We start from the raw sequence: 22724 nt of genomic DNA on the forward strand, positions 1-22724 counted from the left end.
ATCGTACAAAGCTGTAGGGTTTAAAACATATGGGACTTCCTACCATTAGCCCAGGGAAATTGCCTCTTCTGGTTGGTTTCAGTGAATCTCTTTATTTTGGGGAAAACTATTGTAAAATTATTGTGAAGTTGAGTTTGGTTACTTAGAACCTAACAGTGATGGACTGAATTCTGGTTTAGACTTGGTGGTTGAAGCCTAGTACAGAAACCAAATCTAAACTAGTGTCCCTCCATAAATTTGCTTAATGCATCTTGGATATCTAGGACACAGCATTGCCTCCATGTGTACTTACTGGAAAAGCGTGATCTCAGACTAATCAGACGGAAACAGAGTAACTCAGTTGAGTGACACGATACACAGTCAGTTGCCGGTATTCTAAAGTCTCACTCTTTAAAGAGAAAGGAGAACTGAGGAGCTATCCTATAGTGGGACTGGCAAAAGGCTGGATTGAATCTAGGTCAGAAAAAACATATCTGTGGGAAATTGCTGAAATTCAGTTAGATTGAGTAAATTAATAATTCTAGGAGTATAAATACCCTGGCTTGCATTGGCTGAAGATGAGGCTCAGCTGGCAAAGTGCTTGCCTCGCATGGGTGAAGCTCCTGGTTCAATCCCTTGCACTGCACTAGGAGGTGGAGGCAGGAAGATAAGAAATTCAAGGTCCTTCTCAGCGATATGAGACCCCTCCAGTAACTAATGAACAAATGAATGAATGAACTTACTAAACGTACTAAATTTTACAGTTTTGTACTATGATTATATGTTAACATTAAGGGCAACTGGGAGACTTATACAAAAACCACTAATTTTGTAAGTTTCAGGTATTTTCAAAATAAAAACTGGACAAAGACAGATAAGTTTCTTTTGTAATTCTGAAGATATTTAAGGGGACAGAAGAAAAATTCTTAATGGTGAAGGAAGTGATAATGTCCCCACGTTTATGTATATGTTGAGGTATTTTGCTAGGTAAAGTTCAATCATCCTTGGTAAGTTTTACTTTAAAACTTTTATAAAAGGTGTTTCACAAGAACACTATAGATACAGAATTCACAGTTTACTTCATTTTTAGATTTTATCTTTATGTATATGGATGTATTTTCACTTCACTGAATCCATGTGAGGTCTGATTGTTACATGCTACAAACTAACACAGGTGACAAGAAACATTTGTTGTAAGTTAGACCTCATGCTGCTCTTTACTTTTGGGAGTGATTAGTCATTCAGATTGCACTGTATTAGAATCCCACTGTGGTATTCAGATTGTACTGTACTAGAATCCCACTGTGGTATTCAGGTTGTACTGTACTAGAATCCCACTGTGGTATTCAGATTGCACTGTACTAGAATCCCACTGTGGTATTCAGGTTGTACTGTACTAGAATCCCACTGTGGTATTCAGATTGCACTGTACTAGAATCCCACTGTGGTATTCAGGTTGTACTGTCCTAGAATTCCACTGTGGTATTCAGGTTGTACTGTACTAGAATCCCACTGTGATATTCAGGTTGTACTGTCCTAGAATCCCACTGTGGTATTCAGATTGTACTGTACTAGAATCCCACTGTGGTATTTAGATTGTACTGTACTAGAATCTCACTGTGGTATTCAGATTGTACTGTACTAGAATCCCACTGTGATATTCAGATTGTACTGTACTAGAATCCCACTGTGGTATTCAAATTGTACTGTACTAGAATCCCACTGTGGTATTCAGGTTGTACTGTACTAGAATCCCACTGTGGTATTCAGATTGTACTGTACTAGAATCCCACTGTGGTACTCAGATTGTACTGTATAAAAGCACTGTGTTGGCAATGTTTTTGTTTTGTTTTATTTGATATAGGGTTTCTCTGTGTTGCTCTGGCTGTCCTGGAACTCTGTAGACCAGGTTGGCCTTGAATTTACAGAGATCCACCTGCCTCTGCCTCTCAAGTGCTGGGATTAAAGGTGTGCGTCACCGGCCCATGTTGGCTTTTTTAAAAAAAATATTTATTTATTTATTTATTTATTTATTTATTTATTTATTTATTTATTTATTATGTATACAATATTCTGTCTACATGTATGCCTGCAGGCCAGAATAGGGCACCAGACCTCATTAGAGATGGTTGTGAGCCACCATGTGGTTGCTGGGAATTGAACTCAGGACCTTTGGAAGAGCAGGCAATGCTCTTAACCGCTGAGCCATCTCTCCAGCCCCCATGTTGGCTTTTTATCCAATTCTTTTGGCTACAGTATTGAAAAGTGAAATTTTTGTGTCTGTTTAGATGTACAAATAAGTTTTCTGAGTTAGGTGTAGTGACTCCTACTTTTATTCCCAGCACTTAGGAGGAAGTGAAGGTAGAGACAGGTGGATCTCTGTGACTTCATGGTCAGCCTAGTCTGTCTATACAGTGAGTTCCAGGCCAGCCAGGGCTACGTAGTGTTCTGAACATTCTCTTCAGAGAGCCAGTACTGCATTTGCTACAATGGCTTTTATCTGTGCAAATGGACCATAGCATATTTGTGATTCCTAGAACACTGCAGATCTACAGCTGGGAAAGGAGAACCCCGTTCCGTAGGGTCATACTGCCTTAAGCATCGTTCTTGGCTGTTACAATATTCTTTTTGTTGTTGTTTGTGTTGTTTTGTTTTTGCAGGTAGGGTTTCCCTAAGTAACAGCTCTGGTTGCCTGGAGCTTGCTTTGTAGACCACAGGACTGGCTCTGAACTTACAGAGGTTGTCTGACTCTGCCTCCCACGTGCTCGGAGTCTGTGCCACCTTCATGTGGCCCCATCATAGTGTTCTTATTTGAAATAATGTGTGCAAAAGGAGTATTGTCATTGTGTAGACAACTTTCACAGTAAATTCTATTAATTATGCCAGAAGTCTTGATTCTCAGATGGTAAGGGGCCCCTTTGTTTTCCTGTGTTCCCTTAATTTTCCATGTCTTTCATTGTGCAGCAACCTGATGTACAGTCCCTGTTCAGGTCGGACAAATTAGCACTGTCATCTGGTTTTTAGTTCTCAATGTATGAACAAGTGTTCCTTCCTTCCCTCCCTCCTTCCCTCCCTCCCTCTCTCCCTCTCTCCCTCCCTCCCTCCCTCCCTCCCTCCCTCCCTCTCTTCTTCCTTTCTTTTCCCCCATACAGAATTTCCTGTACCAGCTCTGACTGTCCTGGAACTTGCTCTGTAGACCAGGCTGGCCTTGAACTCAGAGATCTGCTACCACTGCGTGGCTTTAAAGGATCCTTGTTGAAAAGCATAAATGTTATTATTTTAACATAATAATTCCAGTTCCCCCTCCCTCCCCTCGCACTCCCCTCACTTTCCCCTCACTCTGTGTCCCATCTGTTCCTCAGAGAGGGTAAGGCCTCCCATGGGGAGTCAACGAATTCTGTCACATCAAGACCAAAGCCTTGTGTCTAAGATGAACAAGGTTTATCTTCGTAAGAAATGAGCTCCAGAAAGCCAATTCATTCATAAATAAATGTTCTTTTCAATGGTCTGTTTAATGCTATGCTCTTCTAATTTTTACCCTTTTTTGGTGATTATTTCACTATTCAGAATAGTCAGTCAGATCCAAAAGAAACAGGACAAATGGCTCACTGCAGTGCCTGTTGGCGCACCAGGGAGCCTGCTGGCCTCCGTGCTTAACCAGTACGTACCAGGGGTCCCTCTCGGCTCTTCTCGTCCTGCCCCCACCCTTAAACTCCAGCTCGTGGAGTTCCCTTTCCCCAGCTTCTGCTTCCTACATAACCTTGCCGTTTTGGGCGAGCAGTCTCTTGGTTCTCTCCTTCTGGTCCTCTCTCTCTCTCTCTCTCTCTCTCTTTCTCTCTCTGTCTCCTTCATTCCCCCCTTTTTCTTTCTCTCTCTCCCTTTCTCTTTCCTCTGACGGCCCCATTCAGTCTGCTTGCTTTGTTCACAGCATTACTTCCCCTCCCTGCTCTGGACTCTTCCAGAAGACTCTGACTGTACTCTTCCTTATGTCTACAATAAAAATTTCCGAGGCCAGCATGGCCTACAGAGTGAGTTCCAGGACAGGCTCCAAAGCTACACACAGAAACCCTGTCTTGAAAAAAAAAAACAACCAAACCCAAACCAAAAAACCCCAAAATACCTTCCACCATAGTGAGTGGGGTATGCCTTTAATCCTAGCACTTGGTAGGTATAGTCAGGGGCATCTCAGTGAGTTCCAGGACAGCCAGGATTGTTACACAGAGAAACCCTGTCTCGAAAAACCAAAACAAACAAACAAAAAACACAACAAAGCAAAAAACTCCTCAATCATACCTTGGAGTGGTCGTGTCCTTAATTCATTCAGCCACAAATGTAGTACTCAAGTGTTAGCTAGTGCTTCTATTGCAAGAAGGCCTCCCTGCCCCTTTCCTTTTCTTTTTTGAGACAGGGTCTCACTGTGTAGCCATGGCTGACTGTGAGTTTTAGGCTCGTTCACAGAGATAGTCCTGCCTTTGCCTCCTAAATGCTGGAATTAAATACATTTGCCATCATGCTTGGCCAAGGATTTTCTATTTATAGAGAAAATGCTTGCCTTAGATAATGAAGATTTGGTCGGGCAGTGTTGGCACATGTCTTTAATCCTGGCAGAGGCAGAGGCAGGCAGATCTCTGTGAGTTTGAGGCCAGAGGCCAGAGGCCAGCCTGGTCTACGGAGTGAGTTCCAGGACATCCAAAACTTACACAGAGAAACCCTGACTCAAAAAGCCAAACCAAAGGAAAAAAAAGATAATGGAGATTTGGGTGTGTTTTGTATAGGCAGACTTTGTTAAGAAATCTCTAATATATATTAACATATTTAATAAGTTACATTTAAACAGAAAAACACTGTACTGATGATGTATTGATGAGAATTCGACAGGAGTCTAATATTGTAATTTTCATAGGGATATGGGCAGTTGTTCAGTATTCATTAATTCGGTGTTTACAGTGGCTTTGTGAAGCATAAGAACATTATATGTGTATAACATCTGGTCATCTAATAGGTTGTTAATTGTATGTTAACATGTTAATTACATATGTAGTACCAGTATATGTGACATATATTTCTTGTTTAATTCTCTAGGAACATGAGGATAAGCAGTTAAGGGGATTGTTTGATATAATAGACAGAAGTCAAGATCTAGGACCAAAGTCTGTAGTCTTTAGATTTTTGCCTGCTTTGCCTATAAAATATAATACACAAGCATATGTAAGCATATCTTGGTTGAGTTACATTGTGGAGCTAGTAAGGTTTTCCCCACATCTTTTTTTTTTTTTTTGAAGCTTTATTACCTTCATTTTAAAGTTAAATTTTCATTATGTACTTATTTGTTTTAGCAGTGTAATTTTTCCCCAATGCTTGACTTACTTAAAATAATGTGTATTAATTAGTGTACAAAGTAAAATCTTCTAGATTGGTGTTTTGTTGAATGCAGTTTTGACTGGGAAATGGGAGGCAGCAGAGTTTCACTTTCCTTAGGTTAGATCCCGTACGTTTAGAATATCTTTGTTTCCAGAAGAAAATGGTACCAGTCATTCCCCAGCTCCCCCGTCCCCAAAGCAGCAGTATAATGAGTTAGGCGGAAAACGTTGTTTAAAATAATCTTAGAGATTGGCCCAGCTCAGGTAGAAGCAGGAAGATTAGGACTTTGAGGTGAGTTTAGATCACATGGTAAGACCTTGTTTTAATAATAAAAAACAAAAAAACCAAACTCCCTCCTTCCAAAAATCAGAAGGGAAAGGGGTGGGATGCGGGTCAACAACTGCGCAGTCAGTAGAAGAACACGTGCAGAAGGTTTAAATTAAAAGAGGAACGACGTGATACACAGTTGTTCCAAAAGCATTCAGATCTTCATAAGGATGCTTGTTTATCCCCTCCGTTCTTAAAATTGGACTTTCCTGTTTTGCTTATTATTAATGATAGAGGAATTAAGGTATATGTGACAAAAATTTAGTAGACTCATTAAAGCTAGCAAAAAGACTTGGAAGGTATCTCGGTAGTAGAATGCTCACCTGGCTTTTTGAAGGTTCTGAGTTTGATTCCCCAGCATATATAAAATATAAAATGGAAAACAGAAAGGGAGCTGGAGAGATAGCTCAGTGATCTCACTCCTCTCTCAGGTGCCCCGAGTGTGGTGACAATACCACTTTCCTCTCCCACCTCTCTCCCTTCCGCCCACTCCCTCTACCTCCACAGGTCTTTCACATTCATGTCTGTTTGGTGACCCATCAAGATAGCCAGGGCCATCTGTGTGACTGTGGGCTTGGAGTCATGCGTCGGAGTCTGGTGGTCTCAGTTAAAGACTGTTGTCATCCTGCTGTTAGTTTCCTTGTGGGCCCAGGTGGCTTTATAGGAAATTACTTATTTAATTTAGAGATGGAGTCTCCTATAGCCCAGGTTGGCTTTGGATTTCGTGTTGTCATGGATGAACTTGAACTCCAAGTTGCTAGGATTACAGGTGTGCACCACAATAACTGTTTTTAAGAAGTAATTCTTATTCTTTCGCTTATGTTTCCTATATAACAGCTGTATTTTCTGTGTGTTTTTGACCAGCCTGATTTAGCTGTATACATTCAGCCTTGCTAATTTTACCCCATCCAACCCTTCAAGATTTACAGCTCTTATTCCCATGGTTTTGGTGATACTGTTTTTGAACACCTTGGTATTTTGAGGGTATTTTTTGATTTTTTTTCTTCTGATACATTATAAATACTCAATTTTTAATGTGCCTCTAGAAATATTTTATATGCCCACAGTATGTGTTTATTTCTGTCCTGACACTTTGCCTGCTAAGCTATTCTATTTTTCTAAGTTATTCATAGTATTGTTCACTATTGCATAGGTTTTTAGAATGATCCTTGGTTCTCGATTATTCCCCTCTCTCTCCCATGTTGACTTGCCAGAATGTCCAAGTAGGCACCACAGCAGCCCTGTCAGTTCTAAGTTACTCTGTCTAGAAGCATATGTGACCATCTAAAAATTATTTTCGTAACCTTCCCTGGAGAGATTTTTATTTCCATTGTATGGTTGAGATGTTCAAAGAGGCTAAGAAATTTATGCAAGAATAGATGATAGTTTTGTGTAATGTCAAACTGTATTTTAGTTCAGTTTGGATCTATAATTCTTGTTCCTGCCTAATTTGCAGCACTGTTTTTCCATGTGTGCATTCCAGCACCAGTGAACTGTTTATGGTTTTCGGGACTTCACATGGTCTCCCCAACTTTGCTCAGGATTCCCTTTTCAGCCATGAGTCATGAACTTCTGTCACAGTTCAGTTCAAACTAAATATCTCTTGTATTAACTTTTTTGTTTTATTGAGACAGAATTTCTCTGTGTGGTCCTGTTTGTCCTGGAATTTGCTTTGTAGACCAGGTTGGCCTCAAACTCACAGAGATCTGCCTGCCTCTACCTCTCAAGTGCTGGGAGGGATTAAATGCATGCGCCACCACCAAGTGGCTGAGATCCTATCTTAAAACAAGTATATTTATGTATGAAAACAGGACTGGTACTGGCACTAAGCCTTTAGAATAAATGTGAATTTTGTATCACTTTTTAGTAAAATTGTGCAGATGAAGAACTTCTGAGTGTTGTTGGTCTATATAAGAATACCTTGCATTATAGTTTGGGTTTATTGAAACGACTTTTAAATGAACATGTAAAATTTACATTTATTTTAAAATTCTAATAGTATGAGAATATATAGTGAAGTTTTTGCAACTTTTTTTTAGTTTCTGTATACTTTCAAAGGTATTTTATTTATTTGTGAGTACCAGTATTTACATGTTTACATATATATATATATATGTTTATGGGGATTATTATTGAAAACAATGAGTTATATAAAAGAACTAGCATAATGTAATATAGTAAGTTAGATTTTATTTATTTATTTATTCATTCATTCCTTTGTTTTGGCTTTTCAAGACAGGGTTTCTCTGTATAGCTTTGGTGCCTGTGTCTCTGTATAGCTTTGGTGCCTGTTCTGGAACTTGCTTTGTAGACCACCAGGCTGGCCTCAAATTCACAGAGATCCGCCTGCCTCTGCCTCCCAAGTGCTGGGATTAAAGACATGTACCACCACCACCCAGTTTGTAAATTGGATTTTAAATGACAGTTATTAGTGTGTCCCCCCATATGAAGAAGGAGATGATTTCTAAAGGGTTTTTGCAATTAGAAAGTTCCTTAAGATTTTTTTTGAAGTTGAAAATATTGTTTATTTTTAGTTCACAAAGATTGACTATATTTACAAGAAATTCTTAATATCTAATGTAAAGTAATGGTTTATTATTGGTGATTTGAGGTTCTTCTGTAACATATTGTTTCATTCCACTACCATAGTGGGTGTTACTCCCCTCCTCCCCCCATAGATCCTCTCTCTACAGCCTTGGATGGTTTGGTCACTGTGTGGACCAGGTTGACCTTGAACTCACAGATATGCCTCCCTCTAGCTCAGGTGCAGCGCTGGGATTAAAGCCATTCAGTACCAGGCCCAGACTGTCATAGTGGTTTTAGCCAGGGGTGATTTTGTGTATAAGAACATTGACAGTGTGTGGAGGCCTTACTGGTTATAGTAACTACAAGTTGCTTAATTAGCTGGATAGAAGCTGCTAAACTTCTCACAGTTCATGGAGGCCCCACCCCCGGCAAAGAATTACAGGGTTGATAGGTATGAAAAGTTGAGTATATAAATCATAGCTGTCGACACTCATCATTCCTCCTGTTTTGTTCCCTGTGTGTGGTCGTCTGTGTTTGTGTGATGTCTTCAGTTCCTCTCCACTGTATACAGTGTTCTGTCTGCATGTAATGCCTGCAGGTCAGAAGAGAGCACCAGATCTCATAGTTTGCTGTGAAGCACCTTGTGATTGCTGGGAATTGAACTCAGGACTTCTGGAAGAGCAGTCAATGCCCTTAACGGCTGAGCCATTTCTCCACTGTATTTTTGAGACAGAGTCTCTCACTAAACCTAGAACTAATTAATTCAACTGGTCTGGCTGGTCAGTCAGTAAACTCTGGAAAATGCTAACTCAGTTCTTATACTTAAGTGGTAATCACTTAACTGACTGACCCATTTTCTTAGAGCCCTATTTATTATTATCTTTTTCTGTAGTTTTTGCCATTGAGTCCATGACATCATTCTTTTTTTTTAATAGTGTATCTTGACTTCTAGGGGGTAAAGAGAAAAAGACACCCTCACAGTCTTGAAGATTTCCTTCTTTAGTCTCTGTTCTTCATTCTGTGTTCTATATTCTCTTTTCTTTAATATTCTCTTCTCTTTAACTTAAACTTTTTTATTTATTTTACATACAAACCACAGTTTTCCCTCCTTCTCTTCTCATTCCCTCCCCCAGCTCCTTTCTTACTCCCCCATCCACTGCTCAAAAAGGGTAAGGGTTCCCATGGGAGTCAACAAAGCCTGGCATAACAAGTTGAGGCAGGACCAAGCTCCTCCCCCTGCATCAAGACTGAGCAAGGCGTCCACTGTAGGGAATGGGTTCCAAAAGCTAGCTCGTACACCAGGAACAAATCCTGGTCCCACTGCTAGGGGCCCCACAAACAGACTAAGCTACACAACTGTCACCTACACGCAGAAGGTCTAGGTAGGTCCCATGCAGGCTCCCTAGCTGTCAGTCCATCTCTCTCCAGAAATGTCCCTTCTCCCTCTCAGTGTTTTCCTTATCCTTTTAACTCTGCATGTTTTCCTAATTCTCTCATTTTTGATGTTTTCCATGTTTTTATTCTAACTCTCTCATCCTTGATGTTTTCCTTCTAACTCATTTTTTCCCTCTATTTTCCCCTTTCAGCTTATATACCCTAGTAAAATCTTCCAAGCAATATAAAAATTGCAGTGTGTCTACATCCTGTTTTTCAAGTGAATGATTACAATGACTACAAGTACAAAGCAGCATGTCTTCCCTATCTGTTAACATAATTCAACATTTTATGTATTACAGGTAAAAAACAAATTATCCCAAGAACCCAGGCACATTCATACCCAAGCAACTTGTTATAGGTTAACAGTATGTAAGCAAGCAAGATATTCTTTTACTGGCAGACTGCACTTCACCATTGCAAAGAAAGGGCCAATCTCTTTATTACTTATCTTGAAATATAATCTTAAAGGAATCACAAATCTAAACGTTTATATATGAAAAAGAATCAGTCAGCTCTGCTTTAGATCTTTAGGGTACATACCCACTGATCAATAGTTTTTTTTATATCAGGTGATTGAGGGTAAAATGGGCATAAGGAGTTGATCATCACCTTTGCTCACTAACCAACCCTAACAAGGAAAGTCGTCAGCTGGTAACAGTTGGGCTGCTTTGCTTTGTTCCCTGACCTTGATGAGTTCCTCATTCAACTCTGTGCCTTTCTAACACTTTAGATTATCTTCTTGGGTTTTTCATCTCAAAACTATTGACAAAAACATCTAGTCTAGCCTTAAGTTATTTTCAAAGCTTTGTTTCAGGTATGATGCACTCTGAAGCCTGTGAACACATTTCCCAACATTGAGATAGAAAGAATTAGAGCCAGCCTGGCTCCAGCAGCTCCATTGTTTTTGTTTTTTTAATCATTAACCTCAGCTACAGTCTATACTGCTCCCCGATAGAAACTCCCGTGTTCTAGCTGTGTGACACTTCCTTGTTGTATTTTTCATCATCAAAACTCTCCTTAAACTAACATGATTATTATCAGTTAGTCAGTACAGTTTAGGAAGAAATCATCCTCATAATAATCCACAGGTAAAAAAATGCCCAGTAGAATGGGATTATTCCCATGAGATAAGCACACTGCGTTACAGGCCGTGCCAGATGCCAGAGAAGGATAGTTGCAGCAAACCGGTGAAAGCCCCGCAGAAGCAGAACACACCCTGGAGTCTGTAGTCTTGTGGCCTTGCCTGTGTGAGATTCACCCGTCAGGATTTTGCCTCCTAGTGGCTGACTCCTGAACTTCAGATGTTACCTGCTGCTCCTCTGATAGGGCCACCAACAATTCACCTGGGTAAGCCTGATGTGGTGGCAGCACACTTCCAATCCAGTATTTGGGAAGCTGAGGTAGGATCAGGAGTTGAGGCCAGGGCTGGAGAGATGGTTCAGCAGTTAGAGCACTTCCTTCTCTTCCAGAGGACACAAGTTCAGTTCTAGCACTCACATCAGCAGCTTACAACCACTTAACTCAGACTTGCACACACCACCCTCGTACACAACAACAACAAAAGTGTGCTCACCTAGCGAAAGAATGTTGCAAAACCAGTGCAGTCAGTCTAAGATCAGGAGGAATCCTCCCTTCCTCCCATCCTCCCTCCCTCCTGTTTTACCTTCTCTTCTATGACTTTACTGTTGTAGTTACAATATTGTTTCATAATCCAGGGTTACAAAGATGTGCTGGGACTCTGCTTTTTTTCTGAAGAGTATATAGGATTTTAGAATCCTTTGAGTTATTTTTAGTTAATTTTTGTTAATTGAAACTAGGAGCCTTCAACTTTATTGTTTTGTACAGGGTTATTCAGTTGAAACACTGTATGTTAGAAAGGTTAATTTTTTTCCTCATTAAATTGCCTTGGTGTTGTCTTAAAATGAGTTCACAAAGGCTGGAGAGATGGCTCAGAGGTTAAGACCACTGACTGCTCTTCCAGAGGTCCTGAGTTCAATTCCCAGCACCCACATGGTGGCTTACCATCAATAGTAAGACCTGGTGCTCTCTTCTGGTGTGTAGGCATTCATACAAGCAAAACACGGTGTACACAACAAATCAACAAATTCTTTAAAAATAAGTAAATAAAACGAAATAAAGTAAGTTTACCAAGCTGGATATAATGATGCATTCCTGTTACCCAGCCCTTAGGAGGCTAAGGCACGACTGTCACAAACTGGGGTATATATCTGAAAACCCAACTTCTGTTCCACAGATGTACATGTTTTTCTTCATGAGAATACCACACTGTTTCATTGGTTGATTTGTAATCAGGATATATAAATCATCCAACTTTGTTTATTTTTTGGTCAGATTATTTTAGCTGTTTGACTGTTTTTTATGTCAGTATAAATTTTAAAAGTCACTTGCTAGTTTTTGCAAGGAAGGAAACACTGATAGAAATTGCATTGAATAAGCAGATAAATTTGGAAGTTTTGCTGCCCACAACATTTTCCTGACATTCTATGCAAATGGAATATTTGTTAAGAGCTTTAATTTTTTTCATTAATGTTTTTAGTTTTCAGTGTATGAATCTTGCACTTACTATTACTTTTGGATTGTGCACTGCTAGTGGGTAGAAATACAGTCGATTTTTATATATTGATCTTATGTTCTGGAACATTGCTGAATGAATTTATTAGCTCTAATTTCTTTTTAATTGATATTCCTGGGACTGGAGACATGGATCAGCAGCTAAGAGCACTCGCTACTATTCCAGAGTTCCTGGGTTCAATCCCCAGCACCCATATGGTGGTTCACAACTTAGAACTTGAGACCCAGAGGATCTGGTTTCTTCTTCTGGTGTCCTTAGACACTGTATACACGTGGTGTACACACATGCAGACAGAACACTCAAAAGACATAAAATGAAAAAAAAATAAGAATAAAAGATTCCCTTTGAATTATTATGTACAAGACCCTGTCACCTGCAATCAAATATCTTTGCTTCTTCCTTTCCGAATTTGGTGTCTTCTGCTTTTTTGTTTGTTTGTTTTTCTGAGACAAGGTCTCTCTGTGTAGCCTTGGCTGTCCTAGAACTCACTGTGCAGATCAGGCTGGTGTTGAACTCAGATCAGACATCCTTGAGTGCTGGGGTTAAAGGTGTACCTCCACTGCCCAGCTCATTTTCTGTTCTTTGTCTTCATTTTTTTTTAAAGTTTATTTGTTATGTATGTAGTGTTCTGCCTGTGTGGTTGCCTGCAGGCCAGAAGAGGGCACCAGATTTCATTACAGATGGTTGTGAGCCATCGTGTGGTTGCTGGGAATTGAACTCATGACCTCTGGAAGAGCAGCCCTCTTAACCTCTAAGCCATTTCTCCAGCCCCTTCAATTTTTTTTTAAAAAAAAGATTTTATTTATTATGTATATAGTGTTCTGCCTGCATGTATTCCTGAAATTCAGAAAAGGGTACCAGAACCATTACAGATGGTTGTGAGCCACCATGTGGTTCCTGGGAGTTGAACTCAGGACCTTTGGAAGAGCAGGCAGTGCTCTTAACCACTGAGCTATCTGTCCAGCCTCTCATCTTCGATTTTTGCAGACTTTCTTAACATAGTGTTTGAAGGAGTTACCATCTTTCTTGTTCTTGATCTTAAGGGAAGTTTTTCTGTTTTCCCACCATTGAGTACAGCAGCAGCTGTGTTTTTCATTGATGCCCTTTCTCAGATTAGGAAGTCACTTTCTGTTCCACACTTGATGAACATTTTGATCATCAGATTGTTGTATATTCTTTTAAAAATTATTTATTGAATGTGTGTATGTGTGTTCTTGAGTGTATGAATGTGCTCCACACGTTTTCATGAGCCTGTGGAGGTCAGAAGAGACAATTTGTTAGCCGCCGTGTGTGTGCTGGGAATTGAGCCCAGCAGCAAGTACTCTTAACTACTGAGCCACCTCTCCCCCACAAATGGTTGCGTATTCTTGACATCAAATCAACACTGAGTAGTATTTATATTATCCCACGTAGAAAACAGTAACGATAATCTTTCAGTGTCTTCTATTTTCATTTTCTCTTTTCTGTTTTGAGCCCCACATGAGTTATTCCCAACAAATATATTTCTTGAAATTAAAAGCACCAATTGAAGACATTTAAAATGTCTTTTTTTTTTTTTTTATGCTGGGCGATGGTGGTGTATACCTTTAATCCCAGCATTTGGGAGTCAGAAGCAGGCAAATCTCTTGAGTTTGAGGCCAGCCTGGAGTCTGGTATCCAGAGCAAGTTCCAGGAGAGCCAGGACTACACCGAGAAACTCTGTCTCGATGCAAACAAACAAAAAGTTTTATTTTGTATTTCCCAAAGAAGGTTATTATATGGTAGAGCATGTTTCTATTATATTCTAAAATTTACCTCTCTTTCAAGAGTACCCTATAAGAATGACCATTTGTGGGGTTGAGGAGACAGATTGATACTTAGGTAAACTGCTGTCTGTGTAGACACGAGTACTGAGTTCCAATCACCAACACTCAGGTAGAAGGCAGGTGTGGTGGCCCTGACACCGGGGGAGGGCAGAGCTGGCCATAGCTGAAATGGCAAACGCCAGATTCAGCAAGACATCTGTGTCACTAATGTAGAGGGTGGTGAAGGAAGACACCTAATCTGTAGACACCCTCTGACATAGAATGGCCACTCATCGCGGTGAGGGTGGAAACACTGAGCCACCCAGAGTCTTCCAATAAACATATTTATTTGTGTGTTTATTACTTGTCTGCTTATATCACTGGATACAAGCACTTTGAGGGACTAAGACTCACTCACACGTGCTGCGTCCCTAGGTGTGGGACGCTGTCCCCACGTCACAGCACTTGGTAATGTTTGACTCTAAGGCTGTCAGGCCTGTCCCAGGATGGAAAGTCTCTTAGAGGCTTGGGACTGTCTTACTTGCTTTTGTGTAGTCTTGTTATTGCTCTGGGTTAGAAAGAACAATATGTTTTGTTTTTTTTGTTTGTTTCTGTTTGAGATGTGTTTTGTGCATGTGTGTTCATTAGCTTTTAGTTGCTTTAGGAATCTGTTCAGGGAAAGAGTTAAAATGACAGGCCTTAGACGGCTGTTCTTAGAAAGCGCGGTGGTCCAAGTTGGCCACTGGCTGGCATGTGGGAGTTTGTGTTTGGGAGTGCTCCCGCTGAGGGGTCCCTGCACATGTCCAGGCAGGGAATGAATCTGCAGGGAGACTTCTGGGAGTCTAGTGCCAGGACATTCGTTGTCAGCCTGTTTAAAACACAATGCAATTTGGGGAAAAGTCTCCAGGCAACAGTTATTTCCGTTCCAGGTGCACAGTAAACCTTGAGGTCTGACTGCACAGTAGAAACGCCTTCACAAAGTGCATGTGACTGTGAACGTGGGTTCTGTAGCTAAAAGCCCTAGAATCTGGCGTGGTCTCTGACCATAGCATAGATGTTAGCAGGTTATATCATACATGTGACATCTCCAGTTAGGTTATGTTTTATTAACTCTGGGAGCTAAAGATGACGGTCTAGGGAGGGAGAGTATGGAATAATTATTATGGGGAATTTGGACAAGGCCTGTCTCTTACAGTAAAAGGTGGGTGACGTCTGCATCCACAGATAGCAAAAAGGTCTACAGGTTGTTAACAATGTCCACTCTCAGTTTTTGAATGGAAGGCAGGTATTTTATTTTTTCTTCCCATTAAGGAGACACCCCTGTGTGATTAACATTTCTGTTTTCCCTGAATGTCTGTGGGTGCAAGGACCTTCATGCTCCCAACACTCCCTCTATTCCCTAACTGATTTGAATACTTTACCATACTTATATTGTTTGTGCAAATGGTATAGCTTGTGCCAACCATCTCCTTTTCTTCTGTGAATCTGGGATTTTGGTACCAGACTAAAAATGCTTACATGATCAAACTATTAATTAAAATTGGAACAATATTTAGACAATATTTTATGTGTTTCACAATTCAGCAGTGAGGACTAAGTCTGTACTCTGATACTATGGAGATTCAGGAAGTCTGGGCCTTGTTTCCTCTTGTTGGCTCTGGTTTGCGTTACTTTGTTGTGACAAGTTACAGCCGTGAATATAACCATACAGAGAGTTCTTGGCTCTCAGGAGTCCTCAGCACAGCAGTAAACTCAAGAAAAAGCTAAAGAGCTGGATATGGCTGCGCTCGCCTTTAATCCCAGGATTCGGGAGGCAGAGGCAGGCAGTCTCTGAGTTTGAGGCCAGCCTGGTTTACATAGTTTCAGGACAGCCAGAGTTACACAGAGAAACCCTGTCTTGAGAGGGTGAGAAACCACCACCACCAACAACAAAGAAAATACTAAAGAGGTATCTTCTGATGATTTTAATCTCCCAGTGTTCTCTCAATTTGAAACTATGACAGTGCTTAACAGAATAACATTGAAATATGTTGCAAGCTGGGAACAAAAATATATAAATTAAGAGCTGAGATGTAACTCTATAGAGCACTTGCCTAGTATGTGCAAGGTCCCAAGTCCATTTTTCATTATTACATAAAGATGAGGGCATAATTAATAAATTAAAAACAGATTATTTGCTTTACAAAATGATGCATTGTAACATTGGAAAATAAGGGTCTTCTTTGCTTGATTTATTATAATTTAATTAAAAAATCTAAATTTATAGTAAATTTCTGGGGTTTATTTTTGTTAAAATAAAATATCCATAGGGCTGGAGAAGTGCTCGGGGTTAAGAGCACTTGATAATCTTTCAGAGGCCCCAAGTTCAGTTCCCAGCACCTGCATGGTGGCTCACAACCATTTGTACTCCAGTGCCAGGGGATATGCCTTCTTCTGGCCTCCAAGGGTGCCAGGCATGCAGGAAAAACATGCATAAAATAAAAATAAACAAATCTTTAAAAGATATTCATGAGGTTGAAGAGTTGACTCGGTTCATGAAATGCTTGCCCTGTAAACATGAGAGACTTAGTTTAGAGCCCTAGTACTCAAATTAAAAAAAGAAAAAAAAAAAAAGAAACTAAACATTTAGTGTAGTAATTCTGCTGCTGAGGTGGCAAAGACAGGCGCCTTCCTGGATTCAGGCTAGCTAGCCTCATTTCATTGAAGAGTTCTAGGTTCTGAGACCTTTTTTCAAAAAGTAAAACAAGGCGGACAGTGAATGAAGAACACATCCAGCAGCAACCTCTCTCTGGTACACTTGCGTTCTGGGAAAAGAAGACGGTTTCTTCAGTCCTTCAGTTGTGTCCCACGCCTGCAAGGTTTCTGTACTGTTTATTTTACACAGTTCATTTTGACACTTAGATAAACAGAAGCCAAGCGCAGAAGCCTACCCAGAATTAGTCCCTGAACTTTGTTCCAGGGCAGAGATAAGATGCGTAGACTTCTCCAGTGCAGATAAATCTATTTCAGCTACTGGGGGATCAGTATTGTGTGACTTCTGGGTTGTTTAGACACCCAGAATGGCAGTGAAGCTTGAAACATTTTGCCAGTGTTGTGACTGACGCTGGTACTTCTTGCAATGTCTTAGAGCAGGGACTGTGATTTCAGGACCAGCCTGGGCTACACAGTCTGTTCCAGGGCAGCCTGGGCTACACAGTCTGTTCCAGGGCAGCCTGGCTTTCCGAGAAATTTATATTCATTTATAGTGAATCTAGCAGATGTTCAGAATATTAATCATTTCTTTCTTTTCCACAGTTTGTTCATTTCCACATTTTGTCTTATTAAAACAGCTTCATTTTTATTTGTATTCTCTAAACTAAATTTCTTACTTTATTTTCCAATTTTTATCTACCCGTGAGTAAACTATTATCATTGTAATATTTTTGTCTTTTAAATCTTTCCAGCATATAAACTGGCTATTTCTGAGTTCTGAAAAAGTTTTGTAGAATTTGAAGCATGTTTCTCTGTAATTATGTATAATTTCTTGAATTTCAGATTTATAGATATCATACTTTGTAGACAGAAAAAATACAGGCTCTTCTCAAAATGTTAGATTAAATAAGATGGCCTGTTGATAAACCCAAGGTTGTTTTGTCTCTGTTGGAATCCACCTTTTCCCCCCTTATTTTAAGTCTTCCTCATGGATTGAGCAAACTCTATTCTTTGACTTTCCTAAGTTGAGAGTTTTATGATTGGATGCGTGTTCATTAAGCATTTTGTCAGCTACCACCAGGGAGTTCATTCCTACATTCTCCTTTTGGCTACTTTTAGACTAACATGTATTGTTATTTATGCATATTCAGTATAAAATAATAAAAAAACTATATATCATGAAAGATGGAGCAACATGTAGATTTTTTTTTTTTGATCTTTCGAAATAGGGTTTCCCTCTGTAGCCCTGGCTGTCCTGGAACTCTAGCTATAGACCAGGCTGACCTCAAACTCACAGAGATCTGCTTGCCTCTGCCTTCTGAGTGCTGGGATTTAGACCGCACCACCACTGCTCAGCCTCCATATAGTTTTAATTTGCATTTCTCTAATGGCTAGGAAATTTAACATTTTTTTCCCTGTGTCTAAGAACTGTAGAATGTTATCTGCAATGGGATAGTTTGACCTTTTCCTTTTTGTATCCTCGTTCCTTCTCTTGACTCATCACTCCAGCTAAGATGTTCAGCTGTATGTTGAGTAAGAATGGAAAAAGTGAGCTAGGTGGTGGCTCATGCTTTTAATCCCAGCACTGGGAAGGCAGAGACCAGTAGAGTTCCCAGCCAGCCAGGCCTCCACAGTGAGATCCTGTCTCAGGAAAAAAGTGGAGAAAGGGACATTCCTTCTTGCAAGATGGCTCAACAGGTGTATGTACTTGTATGACCTGAATTTGATCCTTAGGACCCACATGATCTCATGACGTTTTCTGACCTACACACACACACACACACACACACACACACTCACACACACACTAAAAAACAAATCAAAAAGTGAATGCCCTTGTGTTGTTCTTGATTTTAGTGGAAATGCTTTCAGGTTTTACTATGTAGTACAATTAATGTTGGCTATATTTTTATCATATGTAAGTCTTTTCAGGGCTTTTTTGAAAGGATGTTGGATTTTGTCAAAACTCTTTCTACATCTGTTGGTATGAAACTGATCTGTCTCCCTGAGGCCATTGATGTGATTATTACATGTATTGACTTATGTGTGCTGAATCAGCCCTCCCTCTCTGCTGTGGTGAATGAGCTTTTTGGTGTGCTCCTCAATTCTGTTGGCCGGCTTTTTTTTTTTTTTTTTTTTTTTTTTTTGGAGAATGTTTGCATCTGCGTTAAGCAGGGGAATTGGTCAGTACTTTTTCCTTATTTGTTATGTCTTTATAAGAAGAGGTTGGTACTGTTCCTCCCATTTCTGCTCTGTGGAATAACTTGAGGCGTTTAGAAACCATTGCTGTGGAGTTGCTAGTTTTTGGAGGACTCAGGTTGCCTTTATTGCCATGTTTATTGTGTTTTTGCATCAGGACTTGAACATCTGGGGTTAGGTCACTGGTTGGAATTTTCTCATTGTATTTTCTCTTCCTTGTTTTTTCAGTGGAACTGCTTGCAGTGTTCAAGAAACGGTTAGATTGTTCAGGTTGAGGTGTCATTTCCCGCTGTTAGAATGGTGTAGAGCCCAGTCCTAGTTACCCCACCCCGAGAACAGAATATTGTTCATGTAAACAACCATCTCTTATTTATTCCAGTGCGGCTCTCATTGCGTTCCTTCTTGGGCTTCCAGATGCCTTCGAAACCCTGTCTGATCTGCACATTTGTTTTACTTTTCTCAGCTTTTACCAGACTCTGATAAAACGGACTTCTCTTCTGTAGTGCCCTGGTCTTTCATGAAAGGTGTGAAGGACTGATTTGGAGTATGCATTTTCGTGTTCTGAGCAGACCCTTACTTCCTGGTGCTGTTTCCTCTTGAAATGTTGTGTGTATCGAAGGGAGCAGTTGTGCCACCGTGCCAGTGATGCCGCCTTCTACCTCAGTTGTCTGTCTGTCCTTTTGGTTTTTTGAGTCACGGTTTCTCTGTAGCTTTGGAGTCTGTCCTGGAACTCGCTCTTTAAATCAGGCTGTCTTCAAACAACTCCCAGAGATCCGCCTGTCTCTGCCTCCCAAGTGCTGGGATTAAAGGTGTGCAGCACCGTCTCCTGGCATACCTATTTTTCTAATCGGTAACACTACATATATATTGTGCTCTTTAGATATTAGTAAATATCTTCTACAAGATTGCAAAGTAGTTTAAAAGTATATACATCAAGACACATTTCTTTTCCATTAATTGCTGTCTGTGGTTCAGTTTGTCTGAATAAACTGTATAACCAAAGATTTGATAACTGCAACTTTCATCTAGTCTGTTACCTGGCCCAGTACTTGGAAAGTACTTTGCATACCAATAAATGTAGCAGGTCTATTTGTGTGAATTGGCTGGACACACTGGTATTAGGCCCTGCATATCCTTTTCTAGACTTCTTTGTTATATTCAGAAACATTATTTTGGCCAGGTGGTGGTGGTGCACGCCTTTAATCCCAGCACTTGGGAGGCAGAGACAGGAGGATCTCTGTGAGTTTGAGACTACTTGGTCTACAAAAGCTGGTTCCAGGACAGGCTCCAAAGCTACAGAGAAATGCTATCTTCAAAAAGCGCAAAAAACAACAACAACAACAAAAAACCCCACATTATTTTGATAAATAGTATGCTTTGCTAAAGTGCTCCTGAATTATACTGTTCCAATTCTGTACCTCAAATGCAAAACTGATTCAGAAAGCCCTAAGAAACTATTGGTATTCCTAGTGATTATCCTTGCTACTCCAACAAAAGTAAAGTCTGTCTTAAGAAATTAAAGATCAAATGTTGCTTTTTGATAACCTTTTACTTTTTTGATATTTTCACAGTGCTGGCTAATGACCGAGTTACATGACAAATGCTCTATTGGAATCAGTTAAATCACATGGATATATATGAAGAAAGAGGGCTTGGCATTAAATTACATTAGATTGTCCCTTAAATATGAGGAGCCATTGAACATTTCTTTATCTGGCCATTTTAAGTAATGCAAAATCATTTTCTTTTTGCTCAGAAATAGTCTCAGTTTTAAAAACCCATTTAGCAAGAGTGGTGGTGCACATCTTTAATCTCAGCACTGAAGGGCAGAGCAGGTGGGTCTCTGTGAGTTTGAGGCCAGCTGGTCTACAAAGTTCTAGGCCAGTCGGTCCTAAAAAGTAAGACTGTCCCTTAAAAAAAAAAAACCAACACATATATAACATGTATATTTACTCAGACATGATCTGTATATCATGAAATTCATTGATCTGAGGTAAAGTATTCCATGATTTCTTTCTGTTAATTTGATATTTATGTAGCCATCACCACAGTATAATTTTAAAACATACACATCACTCTGAAAAGAAACCATATGTACATTTTCATTATTCTCACACCTCAGGCTATCCTGTCTAATAATGTATCTTCATACAAATGACTGTAAAGTGATAGAAGTGAATACTGTAATATTTGCTAGAATTCTTATGCTTTTAGGGTTTTTGTTTTTGGTTTTGATCTGGTTTGTTTGTTTGTTTGTGTAAGGCAGGGTCTCTACGTAGCCCTGGCTGGCCTGGAACTAGCTATGCAGACTAAGCTGCTTTTGAATTCACAGAGATCCACCTTGTCTCTACCTGTCAAGTGCTGGGATTAAAGGTGTGCGCCACCATGCCCAGCCTACCTCTTTGTTTTAAAGGTTGATTTAGAACGTGGTATTTCTTTTTCTTTTTTTGAGGTAGGGTCTCATTTTGTAGCTCTGGCTGTCCTGAAAGTCACTATCAGTACAGGCTAGCCTAGGACTCTCAGAAATCTGCCTGCCTCTGCCACCTCAGTACTGGGACTAAATGTGTACAATACCATGTCCATTGAACAAGGTCTTTCTCTTTTTGAACAGCAAAAATATTTAATAGTTGAAATAGTAATAAGAGTTACATGAGTAAAAGAAGACTCTTTTCAGGAAACATTTTAGAAAAGTTCTTGCATGGATGTAAAAGTTAACATGCAAAAGGAAATTGCCAGAGGCTGTGGCTAGAGAGAGACAGGAGTTGAAAGCATGTGTGCTGTGCCCACAGAGGACCTGAGTCAGTTACCAGCAACTGTCACCTGTAACCCAGTTACAGGGCCATCCACCTCCCCGGCCTCTCTGGGGCACCTGTACACACACGCATTCATACACACACAATAATAAAAATAAATCTTGAAAAAGAAAATTATTGGGTAAAAATTTATTCAGCAATGAAATTTGAAGAATTTAGTAGGAAAATTTATAATTTTTAAAAAAATTATGTTGTATATTAATAAAGAAATCTTACAGATTCTTATAGTCAATAGTATTATCAAAGTAGCATCAGTTTATTATTGTGTTAATTCCTTTTTTTTTTTTTTAGCTTCCCAGAATCAAGAACGGCTGTGTGCATTTAAAGATCCCTATCAACAAGACCTTGGGATCGGTGAGAGCAGAATCTCTCATGAAAATGGGACAATATTGTGCTCCAAAGGGAGCACGTGCTATGGCCTGTGGGAGAAATCCAAAGGGGACATCAATCTTGTGAAACAAGGCAAGTAATTGTTTTTTAACTTAAAATCCCCTCCCCCCCCGTGTGTGTGTTTCTTTTTGGTGCTGAGAGTCAAACACAGAATGTCATGCACATAGGTAACTCTTTGCCACAGGGCCATATTTTCAGCATTGTTTTTCATACAGTTGGAGCTTGTCTAGCAAAGATGTGTAGGTAGTTAAAACCCTCTCCAGAAAATGGTGAATAAGTATGTAAACCCATGCATTTATCTGTATGTTCACCCACAAAGCTCCACATTTGTAGAAAAATTTTTACTTTTAGTGTAGTTTGTTTGTTTGATCGACTGAGATAGGGTCTCACTGTGTAGATCAAGATGATTGATTGATTGTTTGACTGACTGACTGACTGACTGAGATAGGGTCTCGTTGTAGACCAACCTGGCCTAGAACTCAAAAGAGATCTGCCTTTGTTTGCCTCCCAAGTGTGGAGACTAAAGGCATACTATGCCTGACCTTTTAATAACATTTTATTTTAATAACATTTTATTTTAATAACATCTTTGTCTTTATAAGTTAATGTATGTGAATGAAGAAT

At 39.8% G+C, this 22724-nt stretch overlaps 1 protein-coding gene across 2 annotated transcripts in view; it reads left to right on the top strand.

Moving 5' to 3' along the window:
* Positions 1 to 22724, top strand: part of Bmpr2 (bone morphogenetic protein receptor type 2) — a 112763-nt gene that overhangs the window by 29011 nt on the left and 61028 nt on the right. For both annotated transcript variants that reach the window (XM_048428779.3, XM_048428778.3), the window contains exon 2: positions 22002 to 22172. In XM_048428779.3, the coding sequence (XP_048284736.3) occupies positions 22002 to 22172 (171 nt within the window). The remainder of the gene's footprint in view (positions 1 to 22001; positions 22173 to 22724) is intronic.

The sequence above is a fragment of the Myodes glareolus genome, chromosome 27, assembly GCF_982192425.1.
Source record: "Myodes glareolus chromosome 27, mMyoGla1.1, whole genome shotgun sequence".
NCBI classification, from domain to species: Eukaryota; Metazoa; Chordata; class Mammalia; order Rodentia; family Cricetidae; genus Myodes; species Myodes glareolus.